General features: G+C 42.6%; 2 protein-coding genes across 5 annotated transcripts; one reads left to right on the forward strand and one right to left on the reverse strand.

The window, feature by feature from the left end:
* Positions 1 to 3953: 3953 nt before the first annotated feature.
* Positions 3954 to 13940, reverse strand: LOC106046301 (C-type lectin domain family 2 member B-like). 2 transcript variants are annotated; one of them, XM_013197233.3, is made up of 6 exons: positions 13796 to 13940; positions 9954 to 10148; positions 9259 to 9342; positions 8428 to 8612; positions 7772 to 7872; positions 3954 to 6112 (listed from the first exon to the last, which is right to left on the reverse strand). In XM_013197233.3, exons 1-6 carry the CDS (start codon positions 13938 to 13940, stop codon positions 5998 to 6000), a joined length of 825 nt encoding a protein of 274 aa, XP_013052687.2. In that variant the 3' UTR covers positions 3954 to 5997. The 2 variants fall into 2 exon arrangements, with proteins under 2 accessions (XP_013052687.2, XP_047935948.1); XM_048079991.2 differs by lacking the exon at positions 13796 to 13940 and adding an exon at positions 11083 to 11304.
* LOC125184871 (uncharacterized) lies at positions 9758 to 25098 on the forward strand. 3 transcript variants are annotated; one of them, XM_066977203.1, is made up of 4 exons: positions 9758 to 10003; positions 10620 to 10688; positions 13932 to 14090; positions 22509 to 25098. In XM_066977203.1, the coding sequence occupies exons 2-4, from the start codon at positions 10653 to 10655 to the stop codon at positions 23868 to 23870; spliced, it is 1557 nt and encodes a 518-aa protein (XP_066833304.1). In that variant the 5' UTR covers positions 9758 to 10003; positions 10620 to 10652; the 3' UTR covers positions 23871 to 25098. The 3 variants fall into 3 exon arrangements, 2 of the variants coding, with proteins under 2 accessions (XP_066833304.1, XP_047935939.2); XR_010824942.1 differs by lacking the exons at positions 9758 to 10003; positions 10620 to 10688; positions 22509 to 25098 and adding an exon at positions 15648 to 16518 and having other exon boundaries at positions 13956 to 14090; XM_048079982.2 differs by lacking the exons at positions 9758 to 10003; positions 10620 to 10688; positions 13932 to 14090 and adding an exon at positions 20257 to 20477.
* The last annotated feature ends 437 nt before the right edge of the window (positions 25099 to 25535 follow it).

A 25535-nucleotide genomic window follows, 5' to 3' on the forward strand; every position in this document is an offset into this window, starting at 1 on the left:
TCATACAATATTTTTTAGAAAAAGGCACTCCAAGGCCCTTTTGGGGCCAGCTGGGGAGAGTTTCTAAGCTGCCAGGGTTTTAATACAGTTTTATGTGCTTTTACATTGTCTCTGTGTGGTGAACTGTGTGTGGAAAAAAAGACAAACCACAAAATACCGTAACATTAAAATCAAAGGTGCTGCTCTAACAAAAAATGCACAGACTGGAATTAAAGACCTTTTTAGCACCAAGAGAGATAAATAAGTCCAATATGGCTTTCAAAATATAAAGCCTTTAGCTCATGTTTACTGTGGAACACATAATTAAAGGCAGCTGCAGTTTCCAAGGTATGTTGATTCATACCTGTACCAGATGTGTGGTGCCCATCTGGAGGGCTGTGGTTAGTGTCTGTAACCTGCGATGAGTAACTAACAGACACACTCGCAAGTGAGCTCATGGCATGAAGTACCACTTTTTTACCACACACGTGACTGCAACTTAGAACAAAAGTTTCATGATATATGTCATAACACCAACAAACTGACACCCTTCCCTCACTTCATGTGGCTCTTAGTGAGTTCTTAGCTGCACTGAAAACAAAGAGAAGACAGAATACGGCAGTATGTAAGCCTTGAAACTCAGAGACCAGGGAAACTATCTACACAAGAAAGGACCCTCCATATTTTAGCAACTCACCTCTCAAACAGCTGTAGAGTCATTGAACATTTGAAGACCTCAGAAAACTAACAATATTAAATTAAATTTACAGACTTCTGCTGACCTGCACAAATAAAAACCTGTTGTGGTGTTAGAATCCATCCATGGACACTGATGTCCAACAGTGCACTTATTTATGGACACACAAAGATGCTAGGGAGGTAGTAGGCGTGTGTAAGTGAGAGTTTTAAAGGCGAAGAGATCCTCTTTTGAGATACTAACCACTTGATGCAGTCTATGTTCCATAAGCACAACACAACAGCTTTTCTTAAGATCTTTAAAGCTAAAGATTAAAAAGTGAATGTCACCATCAGCGTTACTGACTTCCTTTCAAACGAAAAAAACAACGTAACTTTCCCCTGCAGAATGTAGTATCAGCAACTAAAGACTCATTTGAAAAACTGTTGTTCTCCTTGTGTTAAAAAAAAAAAAAAAAAAAAAGAGAGAGAAAGAGAGAAAAAAAAGAAAAACTCAGTTCATCATGCATGCAGGGACAGACTTGTTCTACATGGAGAAGAAAAAGCAAGGAAAACATCTGAAATGAACAAGATACTTTTTCTCAATGGAGAAAAAAACGTATTATTCCAGGGTACTTAGAGCCTACCTTTCTATATGCATTGTAGACAACTCCTGGATTGCTGGATTTTATGGCAAATATTTCTCAAACCATGTTGTGGTTTAACCCTGGTAGGCAGCCAAGCACCAAATAGCCGCTCGCTCACTGTTCCCAGGTGGAATAAGGGAAAGAATCAGAAAAGCAGAAGTGCGAGAACTCATGGGTTTGGAGGAAGAGAGTTTACTAGGTAAAACAAAAGCCATGTATGCAAGCAAAACAAAACAAGGAATTCACTTGCTACTTTCCATCGGTGGGCAGACGTTCAGTCACTTCCCGGAAAGCAGGGCTCATCATGAATAATGGTTTCTTGGGAAGACAAACACCATCACTCCAAAAATCCCCCACCTACTCCTCCTTAATCCCAGCTTTTATTGCTGAGCATGATGTCACATTATATAGAATCCCCCTGCAGCCAGTTTGGGTCAGCTTCTTGTGCACCCCCAGTCTCCTTGCTGGCAGAGCAGCATGACAAGCAGGAGTCCTTGATGTAGTGTAAGCACTGCTCTGCAGCAACTAAAACATTGTTATCAAAATTATTTTCCTCCTAAATCCGAAACAAGGCACCATACCAGCCACTATGAATACAATTAACTCTATTCCAGCTGAAACCATGACACATGTTGAGCTAATTTCTCTGAAATCAGTGGTGATTTTAACAATACTTATGAAGTATGCTATTCAAACATCCTAGGTATTACTAATGTAATTAAAAATTTTTGTAGCGTCTTACCAAAGCCCTTACCTACACTTTAAGCAGTCACTAAATCTTGTGTAATCCCACAGATTTAAAAGAAAAAAAAACACATTTAATTGTAGTACTTCATTAACCTTACTGTGAGTAAAGTGAGTTCACATCCTGCCCCTTCAGTTCCTAGCATGACAGACATTGGGTACTAACAAAGATGCTAAGTGCACCCATTAAGAGTCATAAAGTGCTTTCATTGTAACCCATTGTGCTTATGGTTTCTCCAAAACCTCCTTTAAGAACCAGAATTTTCAATATTTGGACTCTACATGTAGATGGCATTGATGGAGAAAAAAAAAAAAAAGAACAAAGAAAACCAAGAGAATCACAGAATCACAGAATCATCTAGGTTGGAAGAGACCTCCAAGATCATCTAGTCCAACCTCTGTCCTAACACTAACAAGACCTCCACTAAACCATATCACTAAGGGCTACATCTAAACGTCTTTTAAAGACCTCCAGGGATGGTGACTCAACCACCTCCCTGGGCAGCCCATTCCAATGCCTAACAACCCTTTGAGTAAAGAAGTTCTTCCTAACATCCAACCTAAACCTCCCCTGGCACAACTTTAGCCCATTCCCCCTCGTCCTGTCACCAGGCACGTGGGAGAACAGACCAACCCCCACCTCTCTACAGCCTCCTTTAAGGTGCCTATAGAGAGCGATGAGGTCTCCCCTAAGCCTCCTCTTCTCCAGGCTAAACAACCCCAGCTCCCTCAGCCGCTCCTCGTAAGACTTGTTCTCCAGACCCCTCACCAGCTTCGTTGCCCTTCTCTGGACTCTCTCAAGCACCTCCATGTCCTTCTTGTAGCGAGGGGCCCAAAACTGAACACAGTACTCGAGGTGCGGCCTCACCAGAGCCGAGTACAGGGGCACAATCACCTCCCTAGACCTGCTGGCCACACTGTTTCTTATACAAGCCAGGATGCTGTTGGCCTTCTTGGCCACCTGAGCACACTGCTGGCTCATATTCAGCTGCCTATCAACCAATACTCCCAGGTCCTTCTCTGCCTGGCAGCTTTCCAGCCACTCATCTCCCAGCCTGTAGCACTGCTTGGGGTTGTTGCACCCCAGGTGCAGGACCCGGCACTTGGCCTTGTTGAACTTCATACAGCTGGCCTCAGCCCATCGCTCCAGCCTATCCAGATCCTCCTGCAGAGCCTTCCTGCCCTCGAGCAGATCGACACACGCACCTAACTTGGTGTCGTCTGCAAACTTACTGAGGGTGCACTCGATCCCCTCATCCAGGTCATCGATAAAGATATTAAAGAGGACCGGCCCCAGTACTGAGCCCTGGGGGACTCCACTAGTAACCGGCCTCCAACTGGATTTGGCTCCAGTAGTGGTACTCCAAGAGAGTGCCATTATTCTGTATTTAAAAAGAATGTCTGGGTAAATCAGCTCATTGAAGAAGAATAAGATAAAATGTGGTACAAGAATATCCCTTATCCCTCACAAATTCTATCAAATTTGTAAAATATACCTATAGAATGTAAATATATAAATGCTCTGAAAACTTTGCAAGAACAAACTGAATAAAACTCCATGTTTCCCCCCAAATTTACTGTACTGTTTGTATTTCACTATGCTTGTTTCAGCATTTCCACAGAACTACTTCAGCAGAGTTTAGTTAAATGCTTTGTTAAATCTGACATATTTTGAAGAGTTTAAAAAGATTTAAAGATTTAAAGTGTTAGAAAATGAAATGTCTTCTGGGGTGGTGGTGTGAAAGGTCATGTTTCATGTAAACCCCAACATTATCTTTAAAGAACATTTCATACTGAAAACCTGAATATTTTATTTTGCTTCAGTCTGGTGTGACTTTTTTTTTTCATATGGTGCCTGGGCTGAAAAAGACTTTTAATGGTACAACATTAGCGCACACACCACTGGAATTCAAAAGCTCTGTAAAGATATTTATTAAGTATCTTTTCAGGACTATTGCACATTACCATACCCTTCAGAGCTAGTTAATTTAAAAACATTGCAGGGAAACAAACAAACAAACAAGTTATGTATAAATTAACACATAGAATATTACGGCTATTCATACAGTAGAGTCCTGTTACTGTGCTTACAAAGAACACATGCAATTAAAAAAGTGTAGTCCAGAAAAATTATGACCATATATAAATTCACATCTAGAAGACAAGTTTTTAACAATATCTGTACCACAAAATCCTGTTACAGTACAGTCCTACTGTCACAGAAAATAATGAAGGCATAAACAAAACAATTAACAAAATTAGACAATTAAGTTTTCATAAAAATACAGTGAAGGCAAAAAATAATTAGAAATAGGACAAAATATAATACTGCAAAAAAAACTTTTAGTGCAATTTTACATTCTTGAAAATGAAAGAAACATAATTATCTTTCCTTCCCTGAAGCTACAGTGCACTCTAGTGGCTACTCAAAAAGTTATTCCACTTGCTTCTTTAAGAAATCCCATGTAGTCTGCGGCATACCACATCACAAAAGTCAACTGTGCATGCCTGAAGAGGTGGCAGAAGGGCATTGCAATACTGCAGCAGATCCTGTACTTCTGCAGAGTAGCATATTTACACTTGAATCAATTGAGCAACACTGATTTCCACCAGATGAGAGGTCACCCCCCCTTACTTCCTAACAAAATACATGGACAACCTCTATGGCCAGGGGCATTCTGTACTAGGTATACTGCCAGAGCTGCCTAAAGGAGAGGGAATCTTAGTAAACAAAGTCCATTGTTTCCAGATTTTATTCTGAGCAAGAAGTATTTTGCCCTGTTATACATGAGAATTCCTGATCCTTCCTTGTCTAGAAAACCATTACAAATAGTCCCTCCATGAAAACAAGCTGATTTACTTCCCCTAGTTCAATGTCACTTTCCGTCTTCAGTTTACCCTGTAGACATGAATGGACAGAGTTCAGTGGGATTGTGCCCTCATTCTGTTTAGACTGATAGCCATTCAACAGCACTGTATGTTGCTATTGAAAATGATATGCACACAGAACAAAACACTGATTTTCTATCCAGGAATTGACCACTTGTTTAGATTCCTCAAACTCAGATAGGCACAAGACATGAGGAAATCATGAAGGCACATCCTTTACTATTAATTCTCTTATTCTCAACATTTTGCCATTTGCACTAGTGATATTTCTAATTTTACTATATTAATACTTGGACCCTTACTTTTGCAGTTTGAACTTTTCCTCCCCATTTGTGCAAATCCTCAGATAAATTAATACTCTAACTTTTTTCTCTCTCTCTCTCTTTTTTTTTTTTTTTTTTTGCTAAGATGGGTGCTGCAGGAAGGAGAGCTTCAGGAAAGCAGCTGTACGAATTTCAATATTACTACCAAGCAAATTAAACAAAATTAATGCAAAATAACAATTACAACAAACAATGAATGCAATGCAGAGACACACAAGAGGCACCCCATCAAACTGGGAGAACAAAGTCCACAATGCTCATGTCTAAAACCAAAGTGCTCATTTCTGGATCATCCTGTATCTGGGAGACACAGAAACCTTTAGGCAGAGCCACTTCACTTTGTATAACACTGTGCCTGTACACAGAGCTCGGATAAGGGAAAAGCAGAACAAATACCTCCAATGACACACCAAAAAGAAAAGAACAGCTGCTTAGGATCCTACAAGACAAGAAATCACGGAAGAAATACTGATGACACAAAAGAAACTACAGGCTGAGCAGTAGCTTAGTAGCTAGAAAAATAGGGCAAGAAAATTTATCAAGACCCTGAGAAAAGACATTGAAATGACACTGTGAAAAAACAGAAGCCTGCTCCATGGGCAGAAAGTCCTGGCTACCAGAAAACACGTTCACTTCCAGGCAAGAGCTGAAATGCATTCCCAGGTCCCAAAGTATACACATATACTGTGCAGATATATCAGAGCTCTAGGTGTCAGAGGTGGTGACTTTGCCCACCATTATCACGCTAAGCTAGTACTCAAGCTACAGACCCACTTCCTGGTTAAATAACATCCAGAGGCCGAGACTCCTTTTGACTCAAGATAGGCACAGTTTCCAGAGCCTTTTACTTCAATCCTGGAAGGGAAAATGAAAGATACTATTACTTTGACAGCCAGAATCAAATAATTCAACAGAGAAGAGAGAACTAAAGGGATTAAGGATTCTTTTCATGTAACACCTGATTTACTACAGGCAAGGCATGGCATGAAGATGATAACTTGCTCTTTGAAGAAAATGCCACAGGTATCATCTTCTTTTATGGGGTCTGGCCCCCAGAATACAAAAACTAGGGCTAGCAGTATTCCTACATCTTGTCTAGTGGTTGCTTAATGTGAAATACGTCCCTAGAGCAAATAATGGAATTTAAATTTACCCTTCTGAAAGACCCCATGCTATCAAAGACTGGCTCCACTTTTGACTCCCTTGGCATTCTATACAGCTAAAAAGTTCCAAGAGAAGCTGTGAAACAAATACTTTTTTCATTTTCCCCTTCCTCAGAATTGAGCAAGGCACTATGGTTAAGGGACTGGTGGGAAACAGGAAATGAATCTCCATTTCCGCACCACAGGCATGGAAGAGGTAAGGGCCTCCTTCACCAACTGTGTGTTAAAATAAAATGTAATAGTGTTCAGTGAGTAGGCTAACCAAATTGATACATTCCCTGGAAAAGACAAAGGACAAATCCCCCCCTAGTGCTAACAAGACTCTTACAGTACATGTGCTTGGACATCAAGGCGCTCACTCTTTTAAAGACAGAAGGAACAGTTTTAGGCATGCACAGAGGGAAAAGCCTAAGAATGCAAAGAACTTCAACACTGAACATAAAAACAACAGTGGATGTTTCTGTCACAGGCAGGGGTAAGCAAGAGTGGGAAGGACTGCAGTTTCCAACTTAAGATGCCTACATTCTGCTTACATCTCCTATTAAATGTATAAGATCTTTGTCAGATCAAGCTTGCAAGTCTCAGGGAGGAACAGGATATAGTTACGCATAACTGGTGATGTCAAAAACTTTAAAAAGTGAAAAATCTAAATACACAATGTTACTTTCAGACTTTTGAAATCTCAGTGTCTATCACTGTCATTGGTTATTCTACAGACTCCTGCCAGCAGCTGCCCCAGCATGAGATGCAGGACTCTCTGAAATGATGGACCAGCCATCGGTGGGAGGAGCAAAGTACCCCCACACTCGATGCCTGTGAGAGGACATAGGGCAGGTACCACCGAGTAGCTCTTACAACACAAATTCACAGCTTCACCTTCTCCTCTGGCAGCCTTTTTTTTTTTTTTTTTGTGTAGGCATATACCATAAGAGGTATGAAAATATCTTACAAGCCTCCCAAATACCTTTCATATAAGCCTCTTGCATTGCTTTTTCAAGCTGTATTTTATGATGAGGAATTCAGGTTATTGGCATCTTTCATCCCTTTCCCCATTACTTCAGTATCTTGGTGGTCTCAAGATTTAACTTTCACTTTGCTATACTGTTTGTTACCATGACCTCCCTTCTCATTTTGCTTCTGAGTCAGGTGTTACGGATTTATCTCCTAATTTTCATCATCAGTTTTACCCGTACTGTGTGAAATCTGTATTGTATTCCTTGCTGTTTCCATTGCCATCTGGACAGCATCATTACAGGTATTTCTTTCAAGTCACTGTCTGTATCTGTATGTTATCCTACCTTGGTCCTCTATAATCTAGTATCACTAGCAAAAAACAACAGCATTGACTTACAGCTTGTTATCTAATGTGCTCCCATTTACCCAAAAGAATTCTTCATTTATTTTATAGAGTCCAATCCACGGGTCTTGCTTTGTTATCTTCACCATAAAACTCTGCAGGAATAAACCCATGAGAGAAGTTTTGCATGTTCCATACAGTTACCAAAATATGAAGTCTTTGATGCAAGGCTCGAAAGCAAAGCAATGATCTTGCCTTTCTCTCAAAAGGAACAGTATTAAGGACTAAATCTACAGGGTACTACAGCATCTGGATCTTGCGTGATTCACCTTACTGAAAGAGAACTTACAACTTTAACAGAAATAAACAGACTAATTTTAAGATTACCCCTGCAGCACTCAGATATTGTAGCAGTAGAAATGCCAATTACAAGAATCCAAGTATACTGCTGAACAGCATAAAATTTAACTCAGATAAGCCTTGGGGATGTTCTAACATATCAACTGTTCTAACATATCAACTGCTAGAACTGATGTTTGCTGTTTGCAGGCAGAGAGGTACGCAGCTTTCTGCTTGCTGTGACTTGTCACAGCCTTTGCATCAGAATTAAAACTGTTTGGCTTACAAGGCTGGAAAAACTCATGGGTATATTGTGCAGTATCCTAGAAGTGAGATGGAGTGAAACCAGGATCCCCGCTTGGTTCTCTTACCAGTTCCTGAAGATTTTCGATCACAAGGAGGGAAGCATTGTGCAATGAGCAGAAGTTCTGACTAGAGTTCCAGTTGGCTTCACTCTCTGAGAGGTAGTAGCATTTCTTCTGGAAATATAGCCAATCTGATGGACAGAGTTCCAGGGACGGACAGGCAGGAATATCTTTGTCTGAAGAATGGTTTACTGCGAAAAGACAGAAACCTATTTCTTCCAAATGGAAAAGGTTTCTAGAGTTTTTTAGCTTGCTTTGTGGCTGCACCATCTAATTCATCTCAGTCTAACCACAATATCATTATCTCTGCCCAGCAGAAATATTTATTGCAAACTAATTATGTACTCTAGCTCCCGCTAACAAATCTTTGAAGTGATGATCAGGGCAAGTCGGTTGAAGTAACTGGGAAGGTAATAACTATGTATGCTTTAGACACTCATCTACAACTTAAATGTTTCTGACAATTAAGGCTTTTGCAAGTGTTCTGAATCAGTAACTTTGTTTATTATAGTGTTAAGGATTACAGAGTGGTTGCAAAAGACCATCTTCCATTTGTTTTCCCAAGCTTGGATTATGATCAACAGCAAGGTTATACGATTGAATGTCAGAAGCACACTCAGACTAATCTGAGCGCTAACTATTGGAGTTATTTCCCCAGTATCTGACCACAGTTTTAAACAGCAAGGCATGAGACATCTATTTAACTTTGAAACAAGGTAAGGTCTGAACAACCCTCTTGTGAGGTCCCGGGGACTTCTGACCACACAGAACTCTGGTAATTTCTAAGGCTAGTTATATGTTCTTTGTCAGTAACTTACACAAAGTGTATACGCTTACCAAAGTGAATACACAAAATCAAAATGACAGCAGCAACGAGGATTCCAGCAACACCTCGCCAGAACCAGATATTTGAGAACACACCTGAAAAAAACAAAAAAAAAGAAAGAAAGAAAGAAGAGGAATTTAAAAAAATATACGGAGTTGAAAGAGGAGTAGAGCCCAGGATGCACGGAGCCGTTCCAGAGGCCACTCTCTGAGGAAAAGAGGCGAGGGCAGCGGCCCGGGTGGGCGCCGCGGCCCGATCCCCGCCTGCCCGCGCCCAGGCCGGCGCCAGGCCCCCCGCAGCCCCTGGGAGCCGGGCGGACGCCATCTCGCCGCAGGCCGCCGCCGTGCCCCGGCGGGGGTTTCCAGCAGCCCGGCGGCTCCCGGGACACCGGCGCTGCCCCGGGACACCGCGGCTCCCCGCTTCCCGCCCGGCCGCAGCCAAGGCGGCAGCCGCCGCCGAGGTCCCTCGCCCCCTGCACCTCCAGCCTTGCGGGGCGCCGTCCTCCGCTCCGGGGAGCCGCCAGCCCCGGGGCGCCCCATGGGTGCGGAGCTCTTGCCCCGCCGCGGGAGGAGATGACGGGGCCGGAACGGGCGGAGAGACCGGCGCCGGGGGCGGCCGGGGGAGGCCCGGGACCCGGCTTCGCCGGCCCGGTGCCGGGGCTGGACGCGGGGCCGCAGTCTGGCTTGTAAGACAGGGCTGTACGTACCAGGAGGGCTGGCGCTCTGTACCAGTATTTCGTCCGGTGTGTTACGCACGGTAACTGCTTTATTCGCGACAGATCCTGGCTGTATGGCATGGTCAGATGTCCAGGGGAATGCAGCTCTCCGTGCAAGGCTGATGAGGTGCACACCTAGTGCTGTTTTGTCCAAAGCATGCAGCCATCTGTACCCACGCAGAAAACCTTAAAACAGAAAACCATGAACATGGAGGGTTACACGTTATGCTTTCACTGTGACCTCCAATTCCTTTTATTTGTCAAGAATATTTGAGCAGCTTTGAGGGTAGTCAGTTGATGAAAATTATCTCCAGGTGCTTATCTTTGCAGATAATAAAGACCCATATAAAGTTTATGCTTCTATACGTATTAATTGACCTACGGTTGACTTTAGCTTTTGACTGTGGCAGCGGTTCAGTTAGGCAATGTGCTGGGAGAGCTGGACGTGCCAGTACTCCTGGGATGACACTTGAGAAGGGACAGGCAAAAGGGTGAAAAGGAATAAAAAAGGTGTGTGAAAACAATATTTAAAATATGTTGGCTTAGGGGAATTTAGGGAACCAAAGATTCCCAGGAGAGGGGGGAGGGGAGGTGGAAAAAATAATGGATCCAGAATGCTCAGGATGTATATGCTTTTAGGTTTGTATACTTTTTTAGGTTTGGGGAGAACTGAACCCAGAGGAGCAGAGAATGAGAGGAAGATATGGAATTAGGATGGCAAGAAGGGTCAGTACCTGTTTCATATTGAACAAGTTTTGCATAAAAGGAGACAGTGAAATACTAGTGTATGCACAGCTATTTGTGCATCTCTTTCTAAGAACAAGTTTCTCATCATTTACTCATTCTTCTACTTTAGGCTGTTTAGTGATAAAAGTTGCCAAGCACCTCATGACTTAAGCAAAACAAAGCAAATCTGAGAACATAAACAACCCCGGACACTGGACCATCCGCTTTCCTACAACCTGATAGTGCACTACCTGGTTTTAGTCTTAAGAATGAAATGTCTCTCAACTGGCTCGCTCTCTTTTCATTCAGATCTGCCTGCTACTGTGGTCAAAAATAGTTTACTGTGGCTTATAACCACAGAGAAGTCACAGGTATCCATTTCACACTTACTCACCCACTGCTATTATTGACATTTTCAGGTCATTCTCCAGGTTGACAAAGAAACTGAGAATTTACATCTTCCGTTGTGAATCATTTGATGCTTCAAAATGGCTGTCCTTGTTACCCTAGATGCTTCCTTTACATAATTGAGACACTTGACTTTTAGTTTCACAGATCAATTTGGCTAATACACCTCCAGACCGAAGAGTAAGCAGCCTGCTGCTGTTACTGAGGAAGTGTGGTTTTCAAGGCTCCCCACATGAGCTAAAGGCTTTGGAGGGGGACAGTTGCTGCTGAACTACAGACAGACGAGTTGGGTGTTTGCAGTGAGTGCTCAGGATGATCTTGGAGGAGAAGGGGAATTTATCCTTGTACCAGAGCAGAATGCAGTGCATAGGCTGAGTGCAAGACAGACATTTGTCAAACCCACTCTCAGCTGCTAATATTTAGGGCAGCTTTCAGCTCTCCTTTCTAGCACCTTACTGGCTCAAAGCATGTGGGCTTCTGTGAAGGTAGGCCTACAAATTCCTCTGCGATGGTAACTTCCACAGACGTCACTGGGGGCTGTTGAGCTGTCAAGGATAGCTGTTCAGAAAAGGGAAGTGTTTATTTTTGCAGGAAAAAAAGTCTCCCATTAGGTGTTGTAATGGCCATGTATTTGCTTAGCTGTGTAGTTTCATGAAATGTTCCCACATTTTATAAAATGAAGATTGAAAAAGAAGATAAGAATTTGATAAAGGCAAAAGGCAAACATACCCTCCAGACAGAATCACAGGGAGAAAATGCAAACATTCTAACCAAAAATGTGGCATTTTCTAAGCAAATTATTTTCTCAGAAAAACAACTTGGCCCCTTCAATGCTAGGAGTCTCATGGGATTGACTCAAAATGTTTGATGGATTCCGTGATGCCACCTCCTGCTTACTGCTGTAACAAATAAACGGTGATTACCTTTTCTCACCCATTAACATGCTACCTCTAACTTTTCAATTATGCAGGGAGAAATCACTTCAGAACAAAAATTTGGGGTATAGAGCGTTTACATTAGAAATATCTGCATGGTGGTCACAACAGCGTACTGCAGGGATGCCCTATGACTGGAACTAAATAGCTTGCATGCTAGCAGCAATTTAGCTGTGATTGCGCAGCTAGGCCGGGGGAACTAATTTGTCCTGCTCTTGGTTGATTTTGTCAGCCCATCTCTATCTTCCTCCACAGTCGATGGAAGAACTGCCAGTGAGTTAAAAATCTTCAGTCAGCCCTAAACAAGGGCTATACCCTAAACAAGATGTTAATTTTGGGGGTGCTGTTGAAACTGTAGTAAACTCTACATATAACATTTGAAAAGTGTTAATTTTTTAGGATCAAAGGGTTTATTAGAAAAGTAGCTAAATGAATGTGTTGTGTTACTTTTTAAGTTTTTTGAAGCTAGCAACCATCCACAGATCCACAGATCAGTACCTCTCATGCAGCAAAACGCATGGCTTATTTGTAATGTTTTGACTGTAGTCCCCAGAAGCCTCCTGATCTCAGCATGTCACTGTATGATAGGAGTCCAGTAGATGGGAAGGAGGAAGGTACTGGAGGATTTGGGTTTTGCTTACTATTACTAAAGTTTTCTTTGTGTAAGTCCTATGTTCAGCTGAACAAAAAGACATTTATTTCTTTCTGTTAATAGTTATAACAGTAATCTTTTTGTTTGTTTGTTTGTTTGTTTTTTGATATTTTAGTGCGTATTATTTTTGAGGTGATACATTTTTCAGGATAATATCAAGAGGTTCTTGCAGTTCCCAAAGTGAAATCCTTAGACTGGAGAGAGAGATACATATGCGTATCTTTAAGCTGTGAATATTTCTCTTGTGTAATACGACATGAGTCAGACAAGTAAATGTTAACACAGAAAATATCCATGTTTTAGACAACAGTATGAAAGAAAGAGATGAAGGAAGAATGTAGCAGAAATAATGTTAAGGGCCTTACGGGACATCAGGCATGTGTAGTAGTTTTGAACATTTTAAAAGTTGCTGTACTTTAGAAGGTATTTAACAGAGGTATTAGAAGGTTGTATTTACTGGAGAAGGTAAGAAGTAGTACTTGAGGAGCACTAAGCATGTTATGAAGCGCGGGACCGAGAATGTTGCAGCTAGGTCTTTTACATCAAAAAGGCCAGTCATTCAGCAGTCTTGCAAAACATTATTTGGAATGTTTTGGAATAGGATACGTAAGAGAAAGGAATCCAGATATGTTATTAGCTGTGTTTGCATTTTTGGTGAGACTAGTATTCACCAGGATTGTTATTTACTTGTCTGCAGCACTTGTGTGTTAGAATTTTGTAGAAGACATAGCCTCTGTCTTTAAGAACTGACAATATTAACACTGGAAATGACCCGAAGGAGGACAGAAATAAGTAGGGAGGGTTGAAGTACAGAAGAGAAAGCACCACAGCAATATAGTTACATGAACGCAATTAACAATATTAAGGTTAATAAAACAAATAAAAACATAACAATAGGTGTGACAGGGAGATTATGGTAGAAACCTCAGATGACCTAAAACATCAGACTTCCTCTTTGTCATTATCTACAGAAGCTGATAGACTGGATATCAATGATTAGTAGCTGTATTTCCTGTTAATGTTATCTTTCAGGAAAGTTCAGAATTTCTTTATAGATAATGTGATTCATCACAGAGCAAACACAGCATTTAACACCTTGAAAAGTCACTTACCATTTGAAGCCTTTGCAACCACAAACTGTGAAAGGTTCCAGTGTTGTGAATCATAGATTTTGCCAGTTGAGGTTGGTGTCATCATGTCCCCTGCATGGATAACCATGTTAGAAGTTTCTCCCCAATATGTCTGCAGGCTATGCATCTGCACCAGGAAGTTCTTAGCGGCCAGCACGTGAGACCATGCAGCTACACCATCAGCCAGAGTTCTCCATTGCTTCTACTGAGGTCCACTCACAACCAAAGAGGAGAGAAAAGAAGTGTGTGTAGTGCTCACCTGTGGCTTTTTAAAGTGGTGAGTCATTCTGACAGGGGCTTGACAGAGCTACTCAATTCAGTTTCCTGTTCAGCATCCTGTTCATCTGTGTCGTGGTTGCAGCTGGTGGAGCTGTGCACCTTCCTTCACAGGAATGAATAATCTCTTGTCTGCTTGTAAAGGTTTCTTTTCCTATCCCTTATCAGTTTAACAGCTTTTCTTCCCCACATTGCCTGCTGTAGCAAAGGTACTGTAGCAAGAAGTACTGTCCTCCTTGGGACCAAAGCAAAGGAAGGAATATTTACATGAAGTGAAGTGCTGAGTAAGAGAGCTGCATAGGGTAGTGAGTCTGTAGGGAGATCAGACCATTTCATGATCCGATGAGTATGTAGCTTTAAGCTGAAGAAAACAAGGAACCCGTATGCCGTTGATTTCTATAAGCATGGTGATATGTTCAGTGTTGTTCTTTACCATGTTCTTTGTACATCCTTTGTACAGCCTGTTTGCTGTTTTGACAACAGATCTATGTTAGCAGTACCTAATGCATAAACTTCCTTTATTTTTTATTTTTTAACGTAAAATGTCACAATTCACATGTCTTGTTTAGGCCTCTGCATTTCTTCACTGTCAGCTCAAGTTCTTAATCACCTAAATAATCCATGGTACCCTGAAAATTTTGCTGTGTCAGTACTTCCTTCTTCCACCCCAGACTATATTAAATTAATATTAAATATTTTAGCAACATAAGCAGATTAGGTCTGCATTAGATATATTAAGTAACATAAAGTAATGGTTATTACATAAATATTTAAAATCAGAGTGAGATGGGAAAAATAACAAGTGTGCATGGCATATGAAAGTAATACTTTACCTGTTTCTGTTTAAAATACTTGTGTTTAATGAGAGTGAGATGGAAAAATATGCTACCAGTGGTTTAGAAACCAGGCATAGCTATAAAACCAGAATATCTGTTTCTTTCACATCAGTTCCTGGACAAGACTCTGTATACTAAATACCAATAGCAACAGGTAATTTTGCCAGGAAGAGCCTGTGGTCTAAATAGAAAAGTTCAGCATAAGACCAGAGAGAGAAATGATTGTTTTCCATATTTTATGGGTGAGAATCAATGTGCAGAGCTGAAGTCCTCATGGCTACATAGTGAATCTATAAGCGGGAGAAAGGAAGAAGAAGACTCAGTTGTGTGCATCATCCTTCCTGTCACAAGATTAATTTAAAAAAATAGATATCTGCATGAAAAGGAAATGGTAGAGCAAGTTGTTCAAAATAATTTTGTTATTGAAAGGACTGCGATCTCATGGTCTGCAAGTAACTTGAATACTTCTTCCTTTCAACTTAAAAATCCACTCTAATGATACTTAAAGTTATTGGGTTAGGATATTAAACAAATATATCCCAGATTTTAATGCAAGAATGAGGCCGAGAAAATCAAATGATTTTTGAGCTGCCTGCATTTCTTGGGTCCTTAATTTTTGGAGTATTCTAGGCAAGCCAAAAGATTGTGTTAGAGGGCCAGTAAGAAATGCAACCAAATAGTAAGAAACTGTTTTTACATCTCTTTCTCACCTACCACCTTAGATCCACAAAGAATGAGGTGAAAAGCAAACTGCACTGGAATATGGATGATTTCTTTAAATATGGCACTTATCAGAAGGACAGAAATATCAGTGCAATGCAGTCTGAAGGACTGTTTTCCACCAAACCTTAAATAGGTTAATAACAGCCATTTCCTCATCTCCTCTGGAGCCAAAATAGTCAACTGCATCACGTACATTTCTATGGTCTGCAAGACAAAAGCAACTGAGACAAATATTACACTGTAAGATCTGTCAGAGGAAAAAATGTTTGCCAATAAAATGCCTTGTGCAAAATATTATCTCCTCATTGCAAGGAGGGAGTAATACCGTTTTTTGTTTCCTGTTTTCTTAACTAAAAATAGAGTAGAGGGAGGGGGAAGGGATAAAGAAGGGCAAGGCAACAAAGCAGTATAGAGCATGTCTGTGTCCACTCTGTCCTTCAGTGTCATGCTGTTTTTCAGTGTCAATTTCTGTGGGGTGTTATATGGGGTATGATGGAAAGAAGCAGCAGCTCCCATCTCTTTAGGTGACTATATTGGGCTTAAGTTGCAAGGTTTCGGTAGCAGGGAGGCTGCAAGGGTGTCCTCTGTGAGAAGAATCCAGACGCTGCCCCACGTTAGATCAGAGCCAGTTTCAGTAGGCTCCAAAGAGACCCGCCACTGCCCAGAGCTGAGCCAATAAGTGATGTTGTCTGCACCTCTGTGAGAGCGTATTTAAGAAAGGGAAAAAAAGTGCTGCACAACAGCAGCTGGGAGAGCAAGGAGTGAGAACCAGCCCTGCAGACCCCAAGACCAGTGCAGCAGGAGGGCAGGAGGTGCTCCAGGCACGCAGCAGCAGTTCCCCTGCGGCCTGTGGAGAGGCCCCTGGTGGAGCAGGCTGTCCCCCTGCAGCCCATGGGTCCCACACGGAGCAGATCTCCACGCTGCAGCCCGTGGAGGAGCCCCCGGTGGAGCAGGTGGATGTGGCCTGGAGGAGGCTGCGGCCCATGGAGAGCCCCCGCAGGAGCAGGCCCCGGGCCGGAGCTGCAGCCCGTGGAGAGGAGCCCACGCAGGAGCAGGGGGTCTGGGGGGAGCTGCCGCCCGTGGGGGACCCGTGCTGGAGCAGTTTGCTCCTGGGGGATGGACCCCGTGGTACGGAGCCGTGTGGGAGCAGTTCTTGAAGAGCTGCTGCCTGTGGGAAGCAGGCTCAGTCTGGGAAGGACGGCATCCCGTGGGCAGGACCCCACGTGGAGCAGGGGCAGAGAGTGACCGAGAAGGTGTGGTGGAGATGAAGCGAAGCAGTAGGAACTGACCACAGCCCCCCTGGGGGGAGGAGGTAGAAGAGGGTGGATGGGGGGGGGGGGGGGGGGGGGGGAAGGTGGTTTTAGTTTGCTTTTAGTTTCTCACTGCTCTAGCTTTTTAGTAATAGGTAATAAATTACATTAACCTCCCTATACTGAGTCTGTTTTACCTGTGACGATAATTGTTGAGTGATCTTCCTGTCCTTATCTCAACCCTTGAGCCCTTTTCATCCCATTTCCTCCTCCTTTCCTTTGAGGAGGGGGAGTGAGAGAGTGGTTGTGGTGGCGCTCAGCTGCCCAACTGGGTAAACCACCACAGTGAGATGGGCCAAGGTGGCAGTGTGTAGTTGCGGTCTGTAGCTCTTGCTGTATGGAGTTGTGTGGAGGTCAGCATGCAGGTGCAGATGGTGTTGGAGGCATGGGTTGTGGTGGTTCCTGTGGCTGTAGTGAGGGTTGTGGTGGTGGTGTTAGCTCTCCTGCTTCTGCTTCTGCTCATGCAGGGAGGATGATACATACCTGGAAGTGAGCTCTGTCTAGGAGCAGGAGTGCATACCCTTGCAACTGTAGCAATTGGCATATCCCAGCTGTTGAATTGCAGAAAGTGAGGTCCAGTCCTTCTTCATTTCCTGGTCACTATTGTTATTGCTTATTTCCATTCATAGGAGTCAGTTTTTCATCCATACCAAGAATAAGTGCTTTTTGCATCCTGCCTCAAAAATGGGGTTTGAGCAAGAATAAAAACAGCATGCAGAGAAAACAATTGATTGCAGAAGAAAAAGAATGAAAATAAACTGAAAGCAAAGATCTTAGGGTTAAAAATAAGGAACTAGAGAAGGACACCAAGCAGAACACCACCTGCTGCACCCTTTCGTTTCTGAAGGCACCCTAACAGTCAGCAGACATTGACTAGTAATGCTCCCACACAGACATAATAGGGTAAGGGAACTGAAACAGGGGCTACTTTTGTCACGGTCCCACAACAACCTTTCTCCTGATGGGAGGCTAACTTGATCAAGCTAGCAGGAACTTACAGCCATATTAATTTCTGCGCTGCTCAGGGGGAGGATGTAGTAGAAGAGGGTGGATGGGGGGGGAAGGTGTTTTTAGTTTGCTTTTAGTTTTCACTGCTTTAGTCTGCTATCAATAGGCAACAAATTACATTAATCTGCCTCACGTTGAGTCTGTTTTGCCTGTGACTATTATTAGTGAGAGATCTCCCTGTCCTTATCTCAACTCACAAGCTTTGTTTTAATTGTATTTTCTTACCCCGTCCTTCTAAGGAAGGGGAGTGTAAGCGTGGTATGGTGGAGCTTATCTACCTACTGTTGTGAAATTACCATAGCAGGAAATGGCTTTGTGCTCTGTACAGAAGCTTTTGGTCAACACATACACATTTTTTTAACGGATCTGTTAGGATGACCACTGATGGCCAGCAACTCTTGACTTGCCTGGTCAGAAAATTACCGTATTTTGTTCTCTCACACAACTGTTGGCTGATCCCATGATCAGAGATCCACTTTCCATTTTGATGTTGCTGACATATTTGGTGTTATGTTCAGGATAAGAAAGCAAGGAGGGAGGTATTCTTCCACATGACTCCTCTGCTGTGTAGTGGAAGGGAAGGTAACCACAAAAGAGAGGTTAGTGGGAAACAGTATTGACAAATGCAACCGTAAATAGATTCACAGCAAAAGCACATCTCACGCTGCTTCTTTGGGTGGGTTGCAGTCTTAGAAGGGAACTCTAAATCCTCACCAACCTCATCCTATTTGCTGTGCAATTTAGAGTGCTTTAATATTTCCTCTATGCACAGATCAATGAAATCATGATACAAATACTTCTAAACATCAATTTTAGAGTGTGCAAGTTTGGAGCAAGAAAAAACAATGTCTATCATCTTGTATGTTTATTTTTGACCGAAATGCATAAATACAAGCAAATGTTGCTAATCAAGGCTGGCCTGGCAGATGGATGACTTCTCCAGCGCCATTCTTCTTAGGGTACAATTTTGAAGACTTGAGAGATGGACATTGACTGGCCAAAAACCAGAACATATCATACCTACATAGTGGTTGTAACAGGGGTTCTTTTCTGCTAGCCTGCCATTTTATCCTTGCAGTCTGCCAATGCCAAAGCAGTTGCAAATGAACTCTGTAGTTCCTAGCAGGAAATATTTTCACTGTTTAGCATATGCATGAAGTTCACTGCATGCTTAAAAACTTCTGCTTACCATGCACAGAGAGGCAGACTGCTTAGAAAGACCCAAACAGAATAAAAAACAAGTGATAAGGAAGTCTGGCACATTTTATTAGGAAGAAGCATTACCAGCCCTCTTGTTCACAGTATGGGTTGTACTGCAGGAGTTTTCTTAGCTCTGGTATCAGCTACAGGTGTCAGCTCACACACACGTCAGAACTTACTGATACAAAGCTAGAAAGAACTGTCTGTGATACCTCAAAATCTTTCAGAGCTAAGGTAATGGTTAGAGGGCATAGCAGGATACATGCCAGAAATGTGGAAGACGTTCTGCATAATCAAAGGAAGCACTGCAAGGAAAGAGCGTGCCCTCGTAAATCTATTGTCAGAACAAGGGCTCAGCATATGTCTGAGCCAAAGTTCTCAGGGTCCTCTCAGCAAATATACACGTTTGGAGGAAGGTTTGACCAGGTAGATACCCTCACTCTTTGCACAAAAAAATACAAAATAACCGTGATCTGATCTGACCTAGAGTATTTGCCTAAAGGTCTGACTCCACTACAAAGTGATTCTTTTTGTCTTGGGAAATGGAACATTTTCTGCTTTATGACATTGCATTTGGTGTAGTCATCCAAACAGACCTTTCCCCCTGCCCAGACTCCACTAATAAAATAATAATGGCCTCCATTCTACCAGAAGAAGCAGGTTTGCCAGGTGGATTGTGGCCACTGTAAGGCCTCCTTATGCTTCCCTACCTGCTCAGGGCTCAGATACATGGGCACCTTTTGCTGTGCTCACGCTCCTGCCATCCACAGTCAAGCCCTTGAATCCATACACCCTTCCTTTGTGGATGCTCCCTCTTGCTAGTTGTCCATTCTCCTCATGTTTCTTTCCACGTTCACCCCAAGAGGACATGGCACATTGGGCAGGATCAGGAAAGAGCCTGACCTGAGGAAGAGAAGGACAGGAGGTCCCAGTACACTCCGCCTGTGCTCAGGGCCGCTTTCCCACACGTCTGGTGTGGAGAAGCCCAGGTTATCCTCAGCAATGTTGCAATGCTGCTTTCAGGAGAAGGCTGGGCAAGAGGTGTTCCTGGTGGGCAGGGCCTAAGCTTTATAAACCAGGAAGATATCAGATGTTGGTTTTCTTGCCAAGTTCCCTCCCCTCCTATTACTCTCTTCCAGAGGCTAAGGCTCCTCCTTCGCCAGAGAGGAGTGAGTTTAACTGAAACTGTCCACCCCTGGGCAAGTGGGAAGGGCGTACATTGCCTCTTTTCCTCCTGGCAGCTCTCAGCGCCGCTGCTGGCTCTGGGAGCTTTTGAGAAGCCCTTGTGTCTTGCCTCATCCCAGCCAGTGAGTAAGTGCTTCTGTCCTCTGTGTAGTGCAGCTTGCTTTCAGATGATGGGCTGTGATGGGAGATGTACAGGGAGAAACCCCCCAGTTCTCCGGGGGATGGCCAGGGACAGGAAGCTCACCCCAGGGGCTTGGCTGCTGCATGCGATCACACTCTCGAGAGCAGGGGTGCGTTTCGGTGAAGTATTTGGGCAGGCTACCATGGTGGGGGATAAGAAACAGAATAAGGAGTCTCCTCAGGCAGCTGTTCTGTGCACCATGCAGAGTTTATTTTCTTCCTGAATGTCTCAGTTATCAACGTTTGCTTCCCCCCCCCCCCCAACAAGGCCCTAGATGTTCAGCAGAAGCTGTAGGGAGTGTAACTGACCTCTTGCACTGTTTCATGTGCCCCAAACAGGAGCTACCCCTTCCTGAAATACAGCTCTTGTGGCAGAAGGGAAACAGAAGAGAAAGCAGTGCCTTCTGTCCCCTCTAGAGAGGCTGAGGAAGCAAAGGCAATTAATTCTTTGTGACTCAGGGAGAGTGTAAAATGCTCCCAAGCACAGACTGCAAGACCCTGAAAACAACGATGGCTCTTGCTCAGGCTCCTGTTCTCTCTGCTGGCGTTAGTGTCTCTGTTTAGTTTTGGTTTCACATCCTCTAGCAAGCTCAGCAGAGGGAGTCCCTTTTCGATGTGGAGGAGGAGGAAGAGGACAAGAAAAGAAGACAGTTTAGCATGCAAGCAGATGGCAAAGTTGAGAACGAGGAGACTGGCAACATTCAAGAACACCATGCACTGCTCATAAAGTTCTCAGCAAGCTGTTGTGTCTTATTCCGGTGCTGGACTTCTAGCTCTGCAAGAGATTAGTATATTTGTCATTAGAAGGCCACAGCTGGTTATTTACAGTTTTGGCAATCCTTATTTATTTTTGGCTCTCATAAGGTGAACTTGCTTGAAATATTACATCCGGATCTTTGTGAAAAGTAATTTTTTCCAAGCCTAATGAGGTACTGGGTGATACAGGTAGCAATACAGAGCAGCAGTACCTGAGGCTTGCTACATCCCTGTTGTCCATGCAGAATGAGCAACTTGCACTGTTGTTTTGGAAAGGTCAGTGTATTCTCCCCACAGCTTCTCCAGTGTGAATGGAGAGATTTTTCAGATAGAATGGAGAGATTTTTCACACAAAGAACAAAAACCTCCATAGCAATCACATCTAGATTTTATAAAGAGCTCCAAGGCAAACTGTTTGATTCCTTCTTATTTTGCATAGTTCAGCTAAAGTGAGGGAGTAGCCATCTGAGAAGGTTCAGTTATGGTCCACAGGACTTTCTTGTGGTCTGCAGAGAGTTATTTGCAGAGGGTTGCTGCGTTTAGGGTACTTGCTCTGCTTTATGCCTTTCCATGTTGATAATAGCAAAAGCAGATAGCATTCTGTACATTCCTAATATTAAATCCCAAGTAGATAATACCATTTAATACTATTGTAATATTTAATATATGAAAATACTATTATAATATTTATAAATATTTTATAATATATATTTCTATATTATAATATTTAATACTAAATACTATTTAATACTATTAAATACCAAGTAGGTAATCCAAGTAGATAATAGTTATTACTAAGGAATTTTGCTGTTGCAAATGCTTGAATGAAATATATGGTTACTTATCATTACTATAATAAATTAATTCAAATTCTAGCTAGATGAAACACATTTGCTCCCAGAAATAATACCACTGAGTTAAATCAGATCATGAGTCAGTGCTTGAGTGTGACTGAAGTTTAGAGTATTGATCTGAGTTGAAGCCAGGGACTGAGCCAGATGCTTGATGCCCCAGTTCCTGAACTGAGAGCCTGTCACCAATATCAGTGTTCCTGCACTGCACTACAAGTGTGTAGTGTAGCTCAAGAAGAGAAGCATGGACAGGCAAGATAGTATGCCTTTGGCAGACAGAACAGTTTGCATTGTATTTCTGTCTTGTATTTCTGTGTATTTTTATGCTGAATAATTTCATCATGTGTGATTTCATGTTTTGCTTTCGCAGAAAAGAGTGATGGATTTCAAAGAGGAAATTAAACCCATTTCTGATGTATGCATTAAAGAAACCAGTTCTGCATTATCTACAAGAGCAGGAATGTCAGATCTTCAAGGACCACTGGTGCTTCCTGAGCTACCTGAACTGGCAGCCCATGAGACTCACCACATCTTTGTCAGTTATAGCAACACTGATTCAGCCTGGTCAAGGAACTTTATCCAGAGTTTAGAGACTATGATTCCTAATCTGAAGGCGTGTTATCATGAGAGAGACTTTATACCGGGTAAAACCATAATTGAAAACATGGTTGAATCCATTCAAGGAAGCCAGAAAATAGTCTTAGTTCTCAGCCCTGACTTTGTCCAGAGCAGGTGGTGTCTTCTGGAAGCCAATCTGTCTGTCTTCCAAGACTGTTTGGGAAGGAAGCCTGTGATCCCCATCATGTTAGTGCCCTGTTTTGTGCCACTGCACCTCACCCATTTGACTTATCTTGACACCAATGATGTCCATTTTTTAGATAAAGTTGTCAAGGTCGTTTGCACTCCCAATGACAAGATGAGGAATGCCACCATGGTTCCTTATAGCCCTCCATCTCTCTACAATGGGAAGTCCCTCCTGTCTCTGCCTGCAGTGGATGACCAGGTCATTCCAAAATGGAGAGGAGGCACATTCAGTGAGGCACTGCCTGACCAGCTGAGTATAGTCTGTGAAGATACTGAGGTCTACAGAAAGGCCATCCAGATGATTAATGAGGTATCTTCTAGGGTATCACCTTGTACCTCAATCAGTGTTGTCTCCGGGATATCAGTTTGCATATTAGGAAGCTTATTTTTGGTGATTGGTATCTTCTTATTTGTTGGGTTTGACCAGTACTCTGGTGATTCTTATACAATTTTCCTGGGCTGTATTATGATCTTTGCAACTCTGTGTACCTTTTCTGTTTATATTAATTGTGCCTACAACTACAAAATCAAATCAGCTGATGAGAAACTTCTGGAGATGTCCCAAGCTGCTGGTGAGGCCAACTCACTGCTGATAAAGAATTCCCTTCTGGTTGGCTGTGATTCCCGACTGAAGCTCCAGTTAGTCTACATCTCCCTCGAGGGGTGCAGGAGTCACTTCTCAGAGATTTTTGGAGAGGGAGAACCCTCTGCTGAAGAGATGTTCCAGAGAGCCTTGCACTATTTCTCCTCTGATTATGCCTGTTGTGTAGCCAAGAAGCATTTCCAGTTCTCTTGCTTGGGGACAACACCAGGACACTGGGATAAAGGGCCTTGTTTTTGCCAGTTTGTTTTCCACTGTATGGAGAAAGGGTCCTGGTACTGGAATAGTGATTATCATCCAGATAAAAGAGCACTGGATTTAGGTTAGATGCTGGTGAGGTTATACTTCGAGCAGCAGACAAGATAAATATGTAGCGGACACTAGTATCACTGTATCACTGGTCCTTTTTTGTCTTGACAAAAAAAGAGCTTTGGGTATAAGAAAGAGAAAGGGATTGTATTCTATTTCCATTTGACCCTCGAAGAAATTCAACACTAAGGAATCTGCAGGCAAAATATCTATGGTGTCAATGTCACAGGAAAAAAAAGTCATTTCTTCATCTACTGAGGTAGCTACACTCAAGTACAGCCCACTTATATACTGCCCACAAGACAAAGGTTAGGGGAAAAAGAAGCATAAACCACAAGGTGGTTGGCAGTGCAGACATCTAGGCGTACAGAAGGTGTCTTGCTGAAGGCTAATAAGGGGAAAAATGTTCTCCAAAGAACATCATTTCCCCTCCATTTCAGGCTTATTTGCAGGGGAGGTAAAGTAAGTCAAAGAGAAGGCTGGTTGATTTACTGTCTCTTGAGCACACCATGTTCTTTATTACATCCCCTCTAATTAATCATTTCTGTAGGTTGTACAAATACAAACAGGACAAGTGCTCATCTTCAAGTCTAGTCTTGATAAAGCCCATCAGGAATTGCCTTGATGTATGCAAGGGTGGAGTAGGAAAAAAAAAAAAGTACTTGTGAAAAGTGCAGGAGTGGGCAGAACTGAACAGCAGTGGAATTACCAGAGATTGCTCAACCCTTCTGGAGAGCAAGCATCTTTAGATACATGATGTATGTGATGCTCCCCTTTCTTTCTGGCCTGGAGGGCTCCAGTGAGAGCAGCTGGGAAACTCCAGTTGTCTGTCAGAAGGATGAAACCTCATCTTGTCCTTTTCAGGGGCAGCATTTTTAGTCCACACAGAGCATTTACCAGGGTGATTTCTTGCTACATCAAGAAGTTCTCTCGTCAGCACCTGATTGAATCTGTGAACTGCAGTGGTTACTTTCAGATAGCAGTTATCAGGTATATACATTTACAAGAAAAGGGAGCGGATGTTATGCAGGGGCTTGTCTTACTGTGGCAAGGACAGGGTCTTAAAATAACTGCTGAGAGGAGGCTGGGACAGTTGCACTGTTACTTTGTTAGTGTTGGGCACCACAGCTTGTGTGACTTCTCAAACCAAAATTGCTGTCTGTACTGAGCCATTCTATGATTCTATGAAAATAAAATAAAATAAAATAAAATAAAATAAAATAAAATAAAATAAAATAAAATAAAAATTTTTAGGCACATTAAGAACATGATAAAATATTGGGGTCTGCATTATTGTTTATTACAATACTGAGTTTTCTGGCATCTGTTCAGCAAAATAGGAACTGGGTTTGCAGATCCACTTTCAGGGAGACTCAAACACAGTCTAAGAGCTAATGCTGGGGGTAGGCCTAATAGGTAATTATGCCCAAGGATGAGGTCTAACAATATGGAGAATTTGTGCAGTTATAATATCGACATTGCTGTGCCAACCAGACTTTGGTACGGATTTCTTCATACCTACAACACATCTTTCAAGAAATTTCTATGCTTGGCTAAACGTCCTCCAGCCTGACAGGTATGAGAGGGGGTTAATTTTCACAAATAATATTTAATAATCCATTGTAGCACTCTTAACCCATTGGTCTGCAGGTCGCAGGCAATGTGGTATAGCTACTCAATTCA

This window comes from Anser cygnoides, chromosome 1 (genome assembly GCF_040182565.1).
Source record: "Anser cygnoides isolate HZ-2024a breed goose chromosome 1, Taihu_goose_T2T_genome, whole genome shotgun sequence".
Classification (NCBI taxonomy): Eukaryota; Metazoa; Chordata; class Aves; order Anseriformes; family Anatidae; genus Anser; species Anser cygnoides.

Excerpts from the sequence above, each read along its gene's own strand:
- LOC125184871 (XM_066977203.1), top strand. The coding sequence starts at position 10,653 with ATGAGAGGAAGATATGGAATTAGGATGGCAAGAAGG. Across the intron at positions 10,689-13,931 it reads GAATTAGGATGGCAAGAAGG|GCTATGCATCTGCACCAGGA; the intron begins GTCAGTACCTGT and ends ATATGTCTGCAG. Across the intron at positions 14,091-22,508 it reads ACCTGTGGCTTTTTAAAGTG|AAAAGAGTGATGGATTTCAA; the intron begins GTGAGTCATTCT and ends TTGCTTTCGCAG.
- LOC106046301 (XM_013197233.3), bottom strand. The coding sequence starts at position 13,940 with ATGCATAGCCTGCAGACATATTGGGGAGAAACTTCTAACATGGTTATC. Across the intron at positions 8,613-9,258 it reads GATTTTGTGTATTCACTTTG|TAAACCATTCTTCAGACAAA; the intron begins GTAAGCGTATAC and ends GTCTTTTCGCAG. Across the intron at positions 6,113-7,771 it reads AGCACATTAGATAACAAGCT|GATTGAAGTAAAAGGCTCTG; the intron begins GTAAGTCAATGC and ends TTTCCCTTCCAG.